We start from the raw sequence: 20045 nt of genomic DNA, 5'->3' as shown, positions 1-20045 counted from the left end.
ATTGCGTCTACCATGAGCTCCTTTCTTTCAGTAATAAATTGTTAGTTTAGCATTTATGAGGCAATGCATTCATATTGCTGTGGTATTATTAGCCCCTTCCTTCCTTTCGAATGCCATCTTGAACTTCTACATTTCTTGTTGCGTCTACCATGAGCTCCTTTCTTTCAGTAATAGATCATTAGTTTAGCATTTATGAGCCAATACATTCATATTGCTTTAGTATTATTAGCTCCTTCCTTCCTTTGGAACGCCATCTTGAACTTCTACATTTCTTATTGCGTCTACCATGAGCTCCTTTCTTTCAGTAATAGATCATTAGTTTAGCATTTATGAGCCAATACATTCATATTGCAGTGGTATTATTAGCTCCTTCCTTCCTTTGGAACGCCATCTTGAACTTCTACATTTCTTATTGCGTCTACCATGAGCTACTTTATTTCAGTAATAGATTGTTATTTTATCATTTATGAGCCAATTCATTCCTATTGCAGTTGTATTATTAGCTCCTTCCTTCCTTTCGAACGCCATCTTTAACTTCTACATTTCTTATTGCGTCTACCATGAGCTCCTTTTTTTCAGTAATAGATTGTTTGTTTAGTATTTATGAGGCAATGCATTCATATTTCTGTGGTAGTATTAGCACCTTCCCTCCTTTCGAACGCCATCTTGAACTTCTACATTTCTTATTGCGTCTAACATGAGCTCCTTTCTTTCAGTAATAATTTGTTAGTTTAGCATTTATGAGGCAATGCATTCATATTGCAGTGGTTTTATTAGCTCCTTCCTTCCTTTCGAACGCCATCTTGAACTTCCACATTTCTTATTGCGTTTACCATGAGCTCCTTTCTTTCAGTAATAAGGCAATGCATTCATATTGCTTTGTCAATTATGAGCTCCTTCCTTCTTTTCGAAGGCCATCTTGAGCTTCTACCTTTCTTATCATGTCTCTCGCGAGCTCATTTTTTTCAATGATAAGATTTTGAGTTTAGTTTGTATCAGATTTTTCCTTTTAAAGGGGAAATTGAGCTTAATTCCTTCAACTGCAAGATTCTCAGTTTGTTATTTACAAGAAAACACATTTGTACTGCAAGGGCTTCGATGGGGTTCTTTCTTTCAATGTTTGTCGTCTTTTATTTTTTTAATATCGCAAGTCACTCATAAGCGCCTTTCTTTCAGTGACAAGATTGTTAGTTTGGCATTTATGAGGAAATACATTCACATTGCAAGAGCTATCAAACCTGCGCTGACTCAAGAAGCTGCTGATCTTCTAGCTGAAGAGTATTCCCGTCTTCGTTGCTTTGAAACAGAGAACACAAATATGGCGAGGGTAAGTAACTCGTATTGCCTGCTCCTGTAGGAGCACAGTTTCAAATTTTATCGCATGTTATAACTTAAATTGGAGTCTCTTCTATTGTTTTGAAGTTGTCTTCTTTGAAAAAGATGCGCTTCTTTGGGATCAGTTCCTTGATTTTTTTATTTATTTTTTTTAGGGGGGGGGCTATCCATGGTTTGTCTATTTCTTATCTTCTTATTTCATCAGTATTTTCTTTCTTCAAATAATTTCCTTTCAATTGTATAGAAAATAAATCAGTGATTCCAATATTCTTCTGCGCCTTAAAATAATAGCTTCAGCAAACAAATCAGAGGGTTCAAAGATTATTATGAAACGTCTTAAGAGGTTTATTTAGTTGTAAATTTGCTATGCTTTTGATTGAAATGCAATGAAAAAGAAATGCAGTGACAAATTATTAGTGAATCAAGTTTGTTTATTTAAAAACAAAACTAAATTTACTTATATAATCGTTCAAAGAATTGTTATTATCCCTCCTAAAGCTAATTAGTATTTAGATTATGTTCTGATATGGCAAAAAACAACACTATTCAAAATATATGTCTTTTTTAGTAAGACAGACGCCTTTAAGGGTTTGAGGGGGTGACATCTACATTCTTATTTCTGATTGTTTTAAGTTTGACTGGATTATTAAACTAAATTTTGGTTCGTTTTATCTTTCATTTGTTTATTCATTGTGATTCATAGCGCTCATAACGTTCAAAAATAATAGTTTTTAATAGCCAAATTAATTAGCCAAAATTAATAGCCAAATTTTGGTTTGTCTCTTTTTTCTTCTTTTTTATGTTGCCAATTTCGGTTTACTGCGAGAAATTGTTTTCGAAAGTTCTAACCCCTTTGGTTTTTACTGAGTATGGATATCGGGCTGGATTTATGAATGCGACATTCTCTTTTGAAAAGCTCTCAAAATTTCTTCTTGGGACCAAAAGGAAAGGCTATTGCTTGTCTTGTAGGTAGAGCCTACAGTTTGAGTGTTGAAATGAAGTATAAAAGTGTATATTGACAAGGAATATTTGAGATTGTTCCGCCAAGCACTGGTTTCTTCGTGTCATGTGTCTGCTTTTGGGTGGAAACATCCTTCATAAAAGACAAACAGGCATGAATCAGTTTCTAACTGAAGTTAAACTAGTATTGAAAAGTGAGTAAGTTATGCGACGGCTCTCTGGCTCCATTGGCAAAATGTTTTCATGGAATAGAAAATTTAAAGATTTCGAGGTGCAAAGAGGAGCGATTCCCAACGAATCTGCAGCTTCTGCCACCTACGATTAATGGCCATTGGTTTTGGGTGACTGTCATTTCGTTTTCTGCATTTGGAGTTAAGGTAGAGTGTGGTATCACATGTGCCACTTGAACTTTTATTGCTCTCTTATTATTAATAAAATCAAGGATACTCTTTGCATGAAGGATGCGGGATCAAATTTTACTGTCCAAACCGGCAGTAATTATCTTTGTTTCATGGCCCTTCAGCCGAGAAGTGCAATTGGGGGCTGAAGGCCAGTCATCCATTGCTTTCGCAAACACTTTTTGTTTACCTTCCCAAATTTTTCGAGGTACCCATTTGAAGCTGAATCGACTCTGTCTGAGCTTGCTGATTCACGCAACTTGAACCGTAGCGGTATAACATTTCTTCAAAGATGCAGTGCCTGTAAGTACCTCTCCACCAGATTTCAAGCGAATATCAGGATTACCCTAGTTTAAGACGAACAGATGAACTCCTTATAAGCTATGAATTGAAATATGCTTAAGTGATTGTTTCGACAGAGAAAAGCGCCTTCGATCGTTAGTGTTGTTAGCGTGTTATCTTAGCAAAGAGCAAACCACAGCCCATACTAACCAAAGTTTAAATCATGTTATGATGAAAATGTCTAGTGAAAAAAGAATTAATTTTGAGCTGATTTAGGAATGTTAACTATTATTTCGTTTATTGTTAATTATAAAAGAGTATTCTAAAAACACATTTATAAGAATTTCAAAAAGACCCAGAAATTCCTCCAAAATGGTGACACCTCAAAATTAAACATTACACCATTGGAATCGCCATTGTCGAAAACCCTAAAAGTCTTGGCTGAACCTATGTAAGGTGAAGAAGCCTGGACTTTTTAAAAAAAAAATTGTTTTATCGATCTGATATTTTCAATGAGTTTGTTTTCTTTTTATTTGTTTTATATTGTGTTTCGCTGATTACGGCTGTTGAATATATAGCCGAAATATTCGAATAGATTGTACAACCTTGTTATTCACTGTCTTCCTCAAATTCTTCATTATCTTCCCCTTTTTTGTATCAATATTACCAGTATTTGACTTTAAAAAAAGAATGGAGTTTATCTTCTGTTTTTGTTTTATAGACTCAACCTGTAACAGCTCGTGCCCTTGAAACTTTGATTCGTTTATCCACTGCCCATGCTCGTGCACGGATGTCTAAAAAGGTTGAAGCAGATGACGCAGCTGCCGCTATTGAGCTTCTTCAGTACGCCTGCTTCAAAACTGTAAGTTGTTTCATCTGGTGTAGGTATAGATTATTTTGTATAGGCCTACATTATGGATCCCTCCCTCCCCTCCTAAAGAGTATGGGAACCTAAATCTGACTAACATATATTCTTTTCCCTTTTGTATTCTTCCAACGATAGAAGAACCAAGCAAAATGGTTCTTTTATATTTTATAAATTCTTTTTAACTAGCCTATTTTCTAAATGCTAGCTTACCCGTTTTGTATGCAATTAAAGATAGTTTAAGAATACACTGTTCTGCTTACTATAGGTTAGAAGTATAGGAACGATCCATTTAATATAATGGTAAAAATGAGTTCGTTTACCTGTTTTTAAGTTTACTTTGTAATGAAATATTTACTATTTCTCAAATTTTACACTGATTGTAAATTTTCTATGTTTTGCTCCCTTTTTGTTTGTACTTTGCATACATGAATGCTCATTAGACGATGTAGGTAGAATATACCCATTGTTAGTTTAATAACTCCCTGAAAGAAAAAATTGGCTCAACTATGCATACTTTAATTATTATTGAATTAAAAGCTTAACAATTACGATTGCCCTGCAAAATTATTTAGCTAAAAATGAGACAACCTTTCGCAGGTAAAAGTTTGTACTTGTTCGGTCAAAGATTGGGTTCTGCTTCTCCAGTTTAGATAATTTAAAAATGCTTTTTTTCTGTTTTTGCTACTTTCAAGAACAACCTGAAAGAAACTATTTCTAAGATCTGTAATTTTATACGCTTTAGAACACACGGCCTCATCCACGGCCGTATAAAACATACGGCCTCCTACATCCACATACACAAGAGGATTGGAGGGGTGAAATGCCCAGATTTGTTCAGCTTAAAAGAAAACTAATGTATAATGGATCTGTTTTTGAAGGCTTCGACGGATTTACCCCCCACCACTCACAAACATGAAGACTCTCAAAATAAATTGATTTGTATGCGGGTGGCTCATAAATAATTCCCCTGTTGTCCCTGCTACTGGTTTGTTTCTACCGTTAGCTATGAAGAAACATTCACCCCTTTGAAAAGAAATAAATAAATAAAAATTTCTTCCATGTAAATTAGTCCCTTTTTTCCTGTAAGTCAATTTTCTGGTTCGAATTACAATTTTTTATTTTCAAAAGGTAAAGTAGCGAAACTAGGATAATCAAGGTGTGAGGTAGCCTTTTCAGTTAAAAAGTTTGGAGTTTGGGATGAACAGCAAGATTAGTCTAAGGACTAAATCATAATGCCAGAAGACACTATACTTACTGTGAGAACTTATTGTATTTTATAGGCTAATCTGAAAATAGAGATCCAAAAACGGATTTTATATATTTACCATCAGCTATCCTGCCATCTGATAGTGTACCGTGAAGCCTAATGAAAAACCTTTATTCGCTTTTTTTACCTAAATAACTATTTCTACAGTTGCTTATTTACATTACAACAAGTCCAGCTAACTGATTTGACTACAATACTTCTACGTTGTTGCCTTATACATTGTCTCTTAGCCGTAGGTTCTCATTTAAAAAAAAACGCCGTTTCAACCTGGAGTTACTCAGTTTTGGAGAAAACTCGTTGTGGATGCCATTTAAGTTGAAATTTTATCTGCTTTTTTACTCCTTAAATAGGTAAAAGTTTGCCTTTGTTTGCTTATGGGTATTTTCCGAGGCCGGTCTATTATATTGAAGAAAAATTGGTCTATTATAATGAAAAAAAATTAACAATACAAAAATAATTACTTTCAGGTCCTTGAAAAACCCCGCAAGAGAAGGAGGGATGATGAAGAATCTGAGGAATCAGAGGCTGATGTCAACGGCGACGATGATACGGAGTCTACTCAAAAGTCAAAGAAACAGCGAAAAGAAGTAAGTTTCGTAGTCGCTTTGATGATACCAGAGTAATCCAATGTTGAACATTGAATCAAAGCAATATCAGAAGCTCAAATTTGCAATTTAGAAGTGTTGTTCCTTATGTATAATTTTGGAATTGAATTACAGTTCCGGCGTCCACGTAGAAAATTACACCTGAATGATAAAATAATTGTTTTATGTACTATTGCTTGGAATTTTTCACACTGAAGGATATATTTTGAAAAATTTTAAACCAAAGTTTAACTGTTTAGGAAGAGTTATATATAGTTCGTAATATCCTAATGATATTTCCTACTATTTACCGTGTATCGTAATTATGTATTATTCTTTTTTTCATAGGTGACCTTCAGATGAAGCGGCTAGTTTCCTAATAAATTATTTGAATATTGAATATTGAACTTTGAATACACCAATATCCTGGACTATAAGGTAAATGTTATCGCCATCTACCTTAAGGTAGATATAATATGTAGACTATAAGGTAAATGTTATAAGGTAGTAGTTTAATCTTGAAACCGTCAATTCTGAACGATATTAATTCTCATTTGAATCTAAAGGAGCAAAATATTAATATAAAAGATTTATAAAAGATTAATATAAAAAAATATAAAAGATTCGTACATTCGTGAAGCAAAATTATGCTCGTGGAATTCTACAATAGAAAACTCATGCATCATTTACAGGTTCAACTGTTAGAAAATATTGCTGATATGGTAACTATTTATTTTTAACGAAATAAAATTAGGTAAAGGTTAAGAATAGTAGCTCTTCAAAAGGAGAAAAAAAAGACATTTTAGTTGGTTAATTTTATGCTCATTTTTATAGTTTGGTTCGCGTTTTTGACAATTCGTCCCCAGCTCTCTTCTAATGGTATCATGTAGCCCTAGGCTATATACAGAAACTAACCAAAAATCGATGGAATTCTTATTTTATGAAATGCATCAAGTATCAATGAATCATATTTCCTTTTTTTTTCATTTTCATCCATATTTTTCAAATGTTTTTATAAAATAAATCTTTCATAATTATGAAATCAGAATAAACATGGCAACCTTTCGTTGTGATCCTTATGATGCATTCCGTGGTGTTCAGTACACCAATAAAACAATTCACCTATTGACAATAATCACATGGACGAAAAGGAAGGATATTTTCCTTTATGCCTATACTGCAATTTAAAATGTGTTTTTTTGTCATTTTTGGCTATTAAATAGAAAATAAAGTGACGCATGACAAAACACATAGTAAATATATAATTCGGGTTTTATATTTGTACAGTAACGGTGGGGGGGGGGGGAGTAAAGAAAAGTGAAGTTTAATAGGAATGATATAAGTAAGTTTTTTAAATTTTTAATGATTACCTGTATCATTCCTTTGAACCCTTTACTTTACTTTATCCCTTGCCCCCCCCCCCTTTTTTTTCTTTTTTTTGTTGGCAACTCTGTGCTGACACAGTTGCCAGCGTAAAAAATAAAATGGAATTCACGGTCCGCATCTCAAAAATCATAATAAAAGGGCGTTATGTTTATTCTGATTCCATAATTTTGGAAGGAATTTTGGTAATGAAAAATGATTGAAAAATATGGGTGAAAATAGGAAAAAAAAAAGGAAATGTGATTCATTGATACTTGCTGCATATTATGAAGTAAGAATTTCATCATTTCTAATCTTTCGTTTTTTTGTATAGCCTAGGGCTATGTGAGACCATGGGTATGAATTGTCAAAAACGCGAACAAAATTCTAAAAATGAGTCTAAAATTAAAAATCTAAAAATATCTCTCTTTTTATTCTAGCATGTCTCCTTCTTAAAAGCTGCTATTCTTAACCTTTACCTTAATTTTTTTTGTTACAACGTAATAGATTTATATCAGCAATATTTTCTAACAATTGAACTTATAAGTAATTTATGAGTATTCTGTTTTAGAATTCCAGGAGCAAAATTCGCGAGCAATATTTTGTTCCTTTAAATCTCAACGAGCATTCAAGGTTCAGCTATACTGCAACATCAACTATCTTATAGTCTAAGGTATTGGTTATATAGGAAAATTTTTAAAGTTCTTTTTTTTCTTTTTTTTTGAAATCGTTCGCTTCATCTGAAGCTTACCCGTAAAAAAGAATTATATCTAATTAGGATATATTTTAGGAAACAGTTTTCTTCTATTCCCTTTAGAAATATAATTTAGTAAATATTAGAAAATATCACTAGGATATTACGACTTTACCAAATTGCCGTTTAATTTAGTTTTAATTTGAATTTTTAATTTCAAAATTAGCTTTAATGCAAAACAAGTTTTAATCTGTTGCGTTCCGAAAAAAAGGGGAGGTGCTGTTTATGTTGACATATTATAAGATTTCAAATTTAAGTCTGGGCTCAAGATCCTTTTGAAGGTGGGTTTGCTAATAAGTGCATTTGTGGTAACTACGTAAAACTAGAGAGATGTTACTCGAATGAGTACTAATGAAATTCTGAATCAAAGAAAAGAATGGAAAGGGGCGATTGCTAGAAAGAGAATAAGTAAAAAACAAAAGTGAGCTTTTTCTCTGTTGTCTGCGACCACATATCTATTTACCAAAACTGCCCCCATTTTATTCCAGAAATATTCCTTTAAAATAACTGAATATACCGTATTTAAGGAATTGGAGGGAAATATACATAAGGAATTGGAGGGAATTCCCTAAGAAAAAGGAATATCCGACTTCTTAATAGTAATTAAATAAAAATAAGTTTCCACGAAGTTTTTCAAGAAAAAACAAAGAACTCCATTAAACCAAAAATGAACAAAATAGAATCAAATAATCTACCGAGCATACAACTACCGCAAATCAGCATCAATGAATAAATGAAACCAAAAACGAACAGAAATTAAAATAAATAACCGAGCAAAACTCAAAGCGAGCAAAAATAAACATGAGTAGGATCCAAAACCCTTATGCTTTCTAAGAGCCAGAATATAATTTGACTTTTCTGAAAAAATTCATTTAAATGTTTTCACTTTTATAACTTTAAGAAATTAAAAATTAATTAAGATCTTAATGAATAAATGTCAGCACATGCATTTTAAACTGACAATGAACATTCATATGAATTTTTTCAGTAAAGTGCAAATTATATTCTGGCTTTTAGAAGGCATAGGGGTTTTTAACCCTACTCATGATAATTTCTGCTCGTTTTGAGTTTCACTCGGGTGTTTATTGCAATTTCTGTTCGTTTCGGGTTTCATTTATTCATTGATGCTGATTTGGTAGTTGTATGCTTGGTAGATTATTTGATTCTATTTCGTTCATTTTTGGTTTAATGGAGTTCTTTACTTTTTCTTTACTTTTTTGTTGAAAATTTTTTTTAATTAATTTCTGTTTGTTTTATATTGACATAGTCTTTTTCAGAGAAAAATAAAATAATAGTTTTATTTTATCCGTTTTTTCTAGAATTTATAGTTTAGCTTGCTATTTTTGTGACGGTAATACTTTTTCAGCAATTTAAAACTTCATAAACCATTTTGAATATCATGACGTAAATAGTAGTGTTCAATTTAGTCATATACATCCTCTAGTTGACCTGATAGATAAAACTTAATACCATTCCCAAAAAAATTATATCTATTCTCTTTCACTGCCTGGATACACTTACACTCTTTTGATTTAGTAAAATTTTAAGAGCAGAAGTAGCAATAGAAGTAGCCCCGAAAGTTTGAGCTTAATACCCTCAGTCATTCTTGGTATATTGTTGAGATGTCTTATTGGCAACCAGCATACAAACAAGGCGTTTTGATTTAATTTAAAGCAAAATTTCATTTTTAAGCATAATGGGCAGATTACATAACTTTGGGGGTTGGCCAACCCAATAACCCTAGAGATATATGTACTAGACTGTTCAGCTATGCTGAATAAAATGGCTGTCTTAAAATCTTGATTGGAAATGTCTGGAAAATTATGAGCCAAAGAGGAGGGCTAATTGCCCTCTAATCACTTTTGATTCTTAAGAGGGCACTAGAGCTTTTAATTTTCAGTCAAATTAGCTCCTTTAAAACATCAGTGATATTACTAGCTATGATAGAGCATCGCTGCCTGTTTCCTTATATGCTCTATATTGCATATATGCCCTTTTAATACCTGCATGTATATAGTTTTTTCTTTTTATTGAAACCTCCTTTAAACGTTCCCTAAAAGTTTCAACTTAATGCCGTTAGTGTCGTTGGTCTAAGTAACCGTAAAAGCAGCATAAATGTATACACACGGTGTCTTCTGGCTAGTCAAAAATCCACAACCTGTGAAGGTATGAAGGTGAAATTTTCAGAGAATATATGTTGTACAGATGACGACCTGCCATCCGTATGCAGGTTGTCAAAAGGGCATATCAGCAAAATCTTAGGAACAGTTTCGTGTGTGAAATTAAAACTTACATCACTTGTTGTGGGGGGTGTTGAATTAAACAAAAGATAAAATTTGCATCATAATACTACTGCTTCTACTCCTACAACTGCTACAACTGCTACTATTATTATTACTGCTACTACTACTACTACTAAAGCTAATACTACTGCTATAACTACTGGTGCTACTACTACTAATAATAAACCGAAGGGTATTAAGGCGAAATTTTTGGGCAATATTGTAACTGCATTGAAATAAATCGAAACACGCTATGCCCATAAAGGTTGTCAAGAGGACGTATCAGCAATGCTTCAGGACCGGTTGATAGTATTAAGTTAAAAATTTAATCGTGTGTTGAAGAGGATGTTGATAAAAAAAAAAGTGTTATTTGCATACTGCTACTAATGCTACTACTGCTACTATAACTATTGTTACGCATAATTACTGAACCTTTCAACAATGCTGTAAAAAAATTGATGTCTTAAAACTTTGTTTGGATGTTTGCTTGTCATGGGAAATGATGGGTGGGGGGGGGGGGTCTCTCAAATCACTGACTCTTGAAAAGGGCACCATAACTTCTAATTTGAAATCAAATAAGATCCATCTGAATTTAATACGACCACCCATTCCATATAAATCTTATATACCCCCAGGGCATAACTTAAGGCCTTTGCCCCAGGGCTCTGGGGGGTTTCGCCAACGGTTTGTTGGAGTGGGGGGGGGTTCTAAATGCCCTCCATCACTTTGACGCTTAATAAGGAACAAGAACTTCCAATTTTCAACCAAATGAGCCTCTTCTAAAGTTAAACAACCATCCCTTCCATAAAAACTTTAAATACCCCGCGGCATAACTTACAACTCTCATCCCTAAGCTCTGGTAGTTTGTTTCAGCCCCAGAAGCCTTTTTATATGATCTTTGGAATATTTTGAATAAAATGACAGTCTCAAAAATTTTTATTCGGTGTATTTTGGGAAAAAATGACGTGTTGAGGCGAAGGGGGAGGATAACTGCGTTCTTATCACTTTGACTCTTAAAATGGGCACTAGAAATTAAGATTACCAATCCAATGAGTCACCTCCGAAGTATATACAACCGTCCTTTCTATAAAAACAGTATATGCCCCGGGCATAACTTACAACCGTTGCCCTGAGAGCTGTGGGGCAGGGGTGTCTTCCTCAAAGACATCATTTCGGGACTCTTCAACTACAATGACCAAAATTGATATATCCAAATTTTGGCATAACTTAAAACCCTTGTCCTGAGGGATGTGGGGGGGTGTCATCCTCAAAGACATAATTTCCAGACCTTTCTACTATGTTGAACAAAATTGCTATATCATAATATTGATCGGAAGTCTTGGGGAAATGATGGGAGCGGGGTGATTCTCCCTCCAGTTACTTTTGACTATCACCTTTTCAGTATGCAATTGAATGACCTCTTTTTGAAATTTGTAACGACAACGCTTTCTATAAAAAACTTTATATGCCTCCAGGGCATCACTTGCAACCTGTACCCTGAGGGATGTGGGGGGTTTGTCATCCTCAAAGACATAATTTCTGGACCTTTCAATTACATTGAACAAAATGGCTATTTTAAAATGTTGATTAAATGTTTTTGGAGAAATGGTGGGCAAGGGAGGGGGTTTAGTTGCCCTCCAGTCACTTTTTGAATATTAAAAAGAGCACTAACCCCTTAAATTTCCAATCAAATTAGCCCTTTTTGAAGTTTCTACGACAGCTCTTTCGATACGAAGTGCCCTGGTCTAAACAAAAACAAAATACATAAATAATACATTGTGCCAATATCGTTCTTTACTTAGGCAGCGCTATTGCGCTGCCTATTATATTAACTGCAGGCTGTAATCTCTTCAAGTGAGATTGGGCTTTGCTGTTTGGAATTGGCAGTTGTTTGTTTGTGGTTTTTTTTTTTTTTTTTTTTTTTTTTTTTCTTAAGTGAATTTGACGCTTATCACCCTTGATTGGCCAATCTTGGCTGCAGCAATTCAAAACATTCAGGAAGTGGTTTGTCAAGTGTATGTGCTGGTATCACCATAGACGGTTAAAAGGTGATAAGAGCGATTGGGTCCAATCGGGCCCCTCATTTGAAAAGGCCCCGCGTTACCACCAAAATGAACAATAAAAACGAAATTGAAGACAAGTTACTTTCAAGGATAATGGATAATTATAGCAGAAAAATGTAAGTTGAAGAAATGGAATCTTTCACAACTATTTTTCTATTGGAATATTTTTGAAAATCCATTTAAAATATCGAAATTTTATCGGATAAAGTTGAGTAACTGCATTTCCAAACTTGTTTATTGCTCTCCGAATATTCTTAACAATGCCAGTAAGCATTGCTTCTGAAAAGAGATCATTTTCTAGGCTAAATCTAATAAAATACTATCTGATGAAATAGTTTAGCAATTATGTCGATTGAAAATGAAGACGTAAAGAAATTAGATTTGCAATTAATTTTAGAAGAACTTACAGAAACACTTAGAGATATGTAAATTCATGTATTCATATACGTTGATTTAAAATTTACGTCCAATAAATGCATTTGTATTTTGGACATTTTTATTTGTTTTATTCATGTAAAAGTTTACCTATCTGAAATACTGAATTTGGATCGCATTTAAATTTAGTGCCCTGCACCTATTCGATCTGGCCTGGGTATCACGTCTGAATTCCAGTATTTTGGGTAGTCCTCAAGATATTTTGTTTTTTGGTTTTTACGAAAAAAAAATTGTTTGCAAAAAAGCCTGAACAATTTTCATTTTCAACAATTTAATTCTAATTATTTCATTTCTGATCCGAAAATATGAAGCTTTTACCCATGTTTGACTCATGAATTGAAAGAGAGAGGGTTAGACAATAAGAGATAAGTATATTAAGTACTAAAATCGCTATTCTTTTTCTATTTGTAGTTAAATTGATATTGATTTAGAGGAGCATTATAAAGCTCAGCTAGCCCGTTTAGTCCCTTCTTGCTACTTCTTATTTTGATTTTGGTTATCCATATATATTATGTTTTTTTTTCACTTATGAACTTGCAGGTTTTTTAAAGTAAATCTTTTAGTCCTGGTAGATTTTTATAGAAATAATTGCTTAGAAATTGAACAGAAAATTAATTTCTTAGCAATAATGTTTGTTAACTCCTAGCGTTAACGTGGCCAACAGTCTTTATTGTAGATTTAAGTGCTCTAAACCCACGTCGTGTGAAGGGGAAACGTTGAATGCTCAGAAACTGTATCCTTAGAAAAGTTTTGCTAGCCCAAGAAGGTGAGACAAAAGCTGTCCCGTGTTAGGATGGGTTGAGTTTTATTGTTGTAGTAGGATGTTAGGTAAGTTCGGTAGTATGTTAGGTTGTTGATTTGACGAGTTTGTACTAATAGCTATCTTAAAAATAAGCTAATCATTTAAATTTTCACTTCATTGCATTTAGGTTTACTTATTTTATAGGCTTTGAAAGAAAATTTTGAAAAAAAAAAAAAAAAAAAAAAAAACTTCTGGGTCACTTTGTGGCAAAATTAATATTTATGAAGAAAATCAAATAGGTGATTTGGTCTTAAACCCTTTTATTCAAACTGAGTGTATTATATCAGTGCTTCTCCTTTTCTATTGAGTTCTGTATTGTCTTTGTTTATCTTTTTTTTTTTTTTTTTTTTTGGTTAGCTTTTTTTCAGCATCATACACTTGCCCTTTCCTTATATTTCAATAGTATCTCACAACTTCCAGCCATAGAGGGGCCTGCTTGGTGTTTTCAATTTTCAATTAATCTATTTTATTGCTTTTTTTTATAGAGAACTGGGCCGAGTGATGTCTATGACTTTGAATCTGACGATGATGTTGTGGTTCCCTCAACTCCTCGAGCTAGTCGTGGAGCAAGGTCGGAGAGGTCAACTACAGACACACAAGCTAGCATTCAGACAGATGGCTCTAGCCAGGAAAGAGGGATAACAAAAGAAAGGTGAATGAATACGGGCGTATAATTTTCGCTTCAGAAGCTTCTATGAGTGGTTCGGAACCCGAAATCATTAGCTTCCCTTTCTTTTTTAAGGTTTTAGCCTATGATATGACAGAGAGTAGTTTTGGACAAGAAAAAACCTGAACAACTTTCCTATTCAACAATTTAGTTCTATTTATTCCATTTCTGATTCCAAGTCATCACTTGGGGATCAACGGTTTTTGCTATGATGAATAATGAACTATTTTGTTGTATAATATATTATAACTTTATAATGTTGTAATGAGTCACTAACGATATAACTTCATCGCTAGCTATATTTGTCTCACGCTCAAAATATGAATTGTAAAGTCTTCAGAATTCATCCCGATCCTAAATATACACTAGGTAACTTATGCTGTACATAAAATCATAAGGACAAAAAAAGTCACAATGAATTTTATGTAAATGCTTTCAATCCACTGTGCTTTGTTTTATCATTGAAGGAAACATTTCTGCTCGTTTTATCCATTTTTCCATTGACCTGATCCATTTCCTTTGACTTATCCATCTAACCCCTTTGTCATCCAAATTTCCGATGTTTTGCATTTAGTCTTTAAATTTTTCGTATTTACTATTTGTTGCTTATTTTTTTACCATTTGATTTTACTGCTGTAAAGTTTCCTAACTTACCGCTTATAGTGTCTGACAAAACTGCCCGATATAATTGAATTTACCAGTGCAAGAGCACCGCGAGAAGTTACAAAACAGGAGGAAGGGCTAGCACTACCAGGATTTTTGTTTTTCTCAGGATTCGATTAGGAGTATTTTTTTTTTTTTTTTTTATTTTTTTGTTTTCAATGTCTTCTAGTTGTAGCCATTGACTTCCTGGCATTGGAAATTTGATTTATTTTTTTTTTTATCAAACATGATAACGCCATTTATCGAGTGGATGGTATGAAAACTACTAGTTTCTGTTATATAAACAACTAAAAAAATGTAATTACTAATCTGAGAAAGATATTTTGTATCGAAGCCCTGCTAAGTAAACCTCATTGTCTAATTCCCTTGAATGGATGTGCTGTTTGGTGCTCTTGTTTCTTGTTATCATAGCCATGATGAGAAGATGAATTTCTGCAGTATGAAGTATCATGGTAGTATCAGAGATTGGTTAGAGGTAAAGGCCATACGGATCCAGTGTTGTTGTTTTTTTTGTTTTTTTTTTTGTTTTTTTTTCAGAGGCACTTCATATGGAAGGGGTGGTCTTATAAACTTCGGTGGGGACTAATTTGATTGGAAATCGGAAGTTCAGTGCCGTTTTTAAGAGTCTAAAGTGATCGGAAAGCAACTCGCCCCCCCCCCACGCCCTTTATCCCCAAATTCATCCGATAAAAATTTTGAGATACCCATTTTTGTTTAAAATATTTCAAAGATCAGATAACAAAAGCTCTGGGGTCGACACAACTCCCCAGGGCCTTGGGGCATGCGTTGTAAGTTATGCCCTGGGGGTGTGTATGGCTCTTATGGAAGGGAAGCTCGTATAAACTTCAGAGGGGGCTCATTTGATTGGAAATATGAGATTCTAGTTCACTTTTAAGAGTCAAAAGAAATCGGAGGGCAACTAGCCCCCCTTCGCGCTCTTTTTTCCCCAGGCCCATCCGATAAAAATTTGAGATAGTAATTTTCTTAAAAATAGTTCAAAAGTCAGATAACAAAAACTCCGGGGTCCACACAACCCCCCAGAGTCCTGGGGCTCTGGGGGTTAGTGTTTTAAGTTAATGCTCCGGGGGGTATATAAGTTTTTATGTAAGGTGTGGTCGTATAAATTTTGGAGGTGGCTCATTTGATTGGAAATTGAAAGTTCTAGTCATCTTTTTATGAATCAAAAGAATCGGAGGGCATCTACCCCCCCCCCCTCCCACACACACACACATCCTCTTTTCCTCAAATGTATCCGATCAAAATTTTGAGATTGCCAGTTTTTTTAAGTAGTCCACAGATCAGATAACAAAACTTCGGGGTCAACGTAACCCCTCTGTCCAGAGCCCGGGGAAGGATGGCAACTTATGCCCCCAGGGGGGCATATAGAGTTTTTTATGGAAGGGGTGGTCGTATAAACTTTGGAGGGGATTCAAATGATTAGAAATAGAAAGCTCTGATCCGCTTTTTAAGAGTCAAATGTGATCCGATGGCAACTAGCCCCCCCCCCCCAATGCCTCTTTTCCCAAATGCATCCGACCAAAATTTTGATTCAGCCATTTTGTTCAAAATAGTTTAAAGATCGAATAACGAAAGCTCCGGGGTCGACACGACCCTCCAGAGCCCGGTGCAAGCGGTGTAAGTTATGCTGATTTTTTCGCAGTTGAAAAGGTTTCGAAGAATAGGAAGATAAGTGGGTGAACGAAGATTAGAATATTGGAAGCTACAGTTATGTAGCGGTCAAGTATGGTTCTGAAGCATGGGTTCTTGGAAAAACGGGGGAAGATCTCCTTGATGTTTCCCACTTAAATTGCCTAGGGATTGTTTTGAATACCCTGCTATCTTACCGTATTTTGAACAGTAGTCTGTACGAAAAGTCTGTTTCAATCTCGATTTCTGGGGTTATAATGAGAGAAAGGTTGAGATGGCTAGGACGCGTTCTGAGGATGAAGGATGACAGATTGCCAAAGATAGTTCTTTTCGGCCAAACGTCTATGGCCAAACGGAAAGCAGTCGTTCGCGGGGTGGAAGGATGTAGTAAAGAAAGATTTAAGGGAAATGGAAACTTCCTGGGAAGGTGTAAAGTGAGAGGCTTTTAATAGATTTGGATGGAGGGGAGCTTAGCAGTGTTGGGCTTAGATGGCTTGGTGCTGTGGCGAGTTGGTAGTAGTAGTAGTAGTATTAATGAATACATTAAGGAGTTAAACCCATATTTCGTTGAATAAACCAACTATAGGCATACAAAAAGAACAAGTGCAATTACGAATTAAAACGCTTAATTTTCAGTATATATTTCACAAATAATCGTCTTTTTCATACCAAATAATGTTCAAGTTCAAGGTGGTATATTCAAATAACAAGTACTGTACCGTTTCTCGTAGGCCACGCCATGACTGCCACTCCCTAGCATTTTTCCCAAGATTTGGATCCTGGGAATAATAAATTAGAAATTGCCTTTACACTGCTCTCCTTAATTGGTCTTTAGGTTGAACAGTTTAAGGTAAAAAATATTACAAGGTTGCAAGAGACCAGTTTTATATCTTGAGTATTAGAAAATAAATCTCATGTTAAAATTTTGTAATCGTGAAAAATAATCACATGAATTACCAAAAATTAAAGTGATCTTTGATCTCGATTCAATATCCAAATCTAAAAAAAATATATAACTTTTTTCTCTTGCTGTCAAGAAAATTCTAAGTTTTTTGAGAATCCGGAAATATTTTACAAGTATTTGAGGATAGACTTTATGTCACACCTTCCAAACACTGTTACTTTAACTGTTGAAATTTATTTTTTCATTTATTACTACAACTGAGATAAAAGCGTTGAATCTTTATTTTTAAACTGACATGTTTATTCTTCTATCGCAATCTCTTTTTTAATCCTATTGTTCAGTCCTGTGTCATCTAATTCAGTGTTCATTTATAGGTTTGAGTTGTTCCGTAACACAATTCGAGAACTGATGGTGGCAAGAAATGCTCAGACTGTGGAAATGTCAATTGTGCGCTCTACACTTGAAACAAAAACAGGAGATGAGACGTTTACAGACGAAGAGGTTCGTGTGGCAATTGACTTCATGACTGAAGAAAACCAAATTATGGTCGCTGATGATATGATATTCCTAATTTAAGTGCCTTTTCTGAATTTTCTATATTTTGCATAATCATTTATATCCAAAACACTATTTTTATTTCCTCTCCTAACGGATCTTATGCTGTTTTTCTTCTTCCTCTTTGAATTATTACGGAGAAGCTTTTGAATTATTTCATTACGTGAATTAGATTCCAGGTCCTTGCAGACTCTGGGTTCCATATTACCAAGCAGAAATTAGTCCCACTACAAGACAACAGAGGTTATACTGATGCCTAGTCTTTTTTTTCTATCTGTACATATATATGTATAAATGTAATGGATAAATAGATGCATGAATGATATAATTATTTTCATTTGAAAATATACAAAACAAAGTGTATTGATTATTTTTGTTTATGTACAGAAAGATGAGATTGCTGTTCAGGCTATAACGTGAACAGCTGTAATAATATAAACCAAAAAACACAAAAAATCTTGAAATGTAACGTCATGAAAGAAAAAAATCCCGCACATTAGCGAGGATCACAGGCCCAAGCGCCCGACAATATTATGTGGTCCAAGCAGAGGAGGATGACGTTGAGCTATATTTGTGTGGGGCGAAGGCCCGAGTTGTCGAGCGTAGCTTACGAGAGCTGAAGCCACTAGTGACCGGAGGCCTCCTTCGGAGCCAGGCAAACTCCTAGCCTTCTAAATAAAAGTTCGAAATTATCTATGTCCTAGCCTACTTTTGCTAGCTCAATCATATGGCCCCCGCTATACTGTAATACGCAAATTTCACTTTTTCATGGCGTCACATTTCCAGTTAATGACTTTTTTTTTCTTAATTTACATGCATAGATTTGTGTTCTTATGGCTTTTCAATCATTAGCAGAGAATTTTAAGTTCTAAATTAAATAGCGTAGCTGCAAATCAACGAACAGACAGATATATAGACAGATAGAGGGGGGCAACTGAATATAAATATATATTATTTATATATATACATATATATATATATATATATATATATATATATATATATATATATATATATATATATATATATATATATCCCTTTTTTCTTTGCACTGTAAAGTGAACTAAAGTAATCAAGCTTTAACGAGAACCATGATCATTGTTATGGGCTATGAAAATTTGAAAAGTAAAAAAAAAAATAATTAAAGAATAATTGATCAACTGAAAATTTATTCCCGTAATTTATTTTGCCTTTAAAAATAATAACTATTGTATGTTGTTAATAAATAAATATTAAATTATAAGTTTTGTACAAGTAGTACAAGTGGATTATTTATAAATCTTCATCCTTTGTACCTCAAGCAATTGAATCAGATATTATGTCGGCGTCGCACCTGTTGATAATAAAACGCCTAGATTCACAAAGGGTATTTTTTTTCTTCGATTTTAGTGTCGCACTTGAAATCGCAAGTGGAAAACGCAAAAGTTTAGAAATAGGATAGCAAGAGCTTAGTTTAAAAATCCTATTACGACATTAATTTTCATTGTGATTCGTTAGTTATAAAAATTTCACTTGAAGACCGAACCTACTAAATAACGCAGACTATATTTTATTGGTACGACTGTCCTGTACAATTCTATTCACAAATTTCAATATAATATAGCTCGGGTATTATGTTACAAATGGTTTTTCAATTCAAATGATAAATATTTAAACGGATATTTTCTAACGGTCAAGAAATCTCTATATTGAAATTTGCAAGAAATATCTGTATTAAAATTTGCAAGAGATATTTGTATTAAAATTTGCGAGAAATATCTGTATTGAAATTTGAAAAATATCTGTATTGAAATTTGCAAGGAATATCTTCATTAAAATTTTCAAGAAATATGTGTGATGAAAATTGCAAGGGGAACATTGGATTCAATTGCCACGCCAGCAGGGATTTCTTCAAGCAATTATCTTTAGTTACTGGTTTTTCAGTTACTAACATTTCAACGTCATGGTACCCTCATTATTGTCATTTATCATGCAAATTAAAAGCAAATAATTAATCTTCATGGTCCGTAAGTCAATCAAAGTTATATTCTTTACTCCCTTTTTGTTCTTTTTTTTTACGAGATAAATTAATATCATGTTGTGTGTTTGATATTATACGTTCATTTCAATTACTGTTCAGAAATGTTTTCAATCCCTGAAAGGTGAATCTGAGAAATATTCAGTCCTTGGAAGCCCTTGCCACATTATTCTGTATATAAAGGGATCCGCGGGAAATAA

General features: G+C 33.9%; 1 protein-coding gene across 1 annotated transcript in view; it reads left to right on the top strand.

Moving 5' to 3' along the window:
• Mcm3 (minichromosome maintenance 3) overlaps positions 1-17926 on the top strand; it is a 79180-nt gene extending 61254 nt beyond the window's left edge. The window contains exons 6-10 of the mRNA XM_089101990.1: positions 1177-1327; positions 3697-3837; positions 5578-5697; positions 13878-14044; positions 17648-17926. Of these exons, the coding sequence (XP_088958116.1) occupies positions 1177-1327; positions 3697-3837; positions 5578-5697; positions 13878-14044; positions 17648-17849 (781 nt within the window). The 3' untranslated portion in view covers positions 17850-17926. The remainder of the gene's footprint in view (positions 1-1176; positions 1328-3696; positions 3838-5577; positions 5698-13877; positions 14045-17647) is intronic.
• The last annotated feature ends 2119 nt before the right edge of the window (positions 17927-20045 follow it).

This window comes from Artemia sp. Qi Xiang Cuo, chromosome 16 (genome assembly GCF_049724085.1).
Source record: "Artemia sp. Qi Xiang Cuo chromosome 16, ASM4972408v1, whole genome shotgun sequence".
Lineage (NCBI taxonomy): Eukaryota > Metazoa > Arthropoda > Branchiopoda > Anostraca > Artemiidae > Artemia > Artemia sp. Qi Xiang Cuo.
Note: the sequence above shows the minus strand (reverse complement) of the source record. Positions and strands in the feature narration are given on the sequence as shown.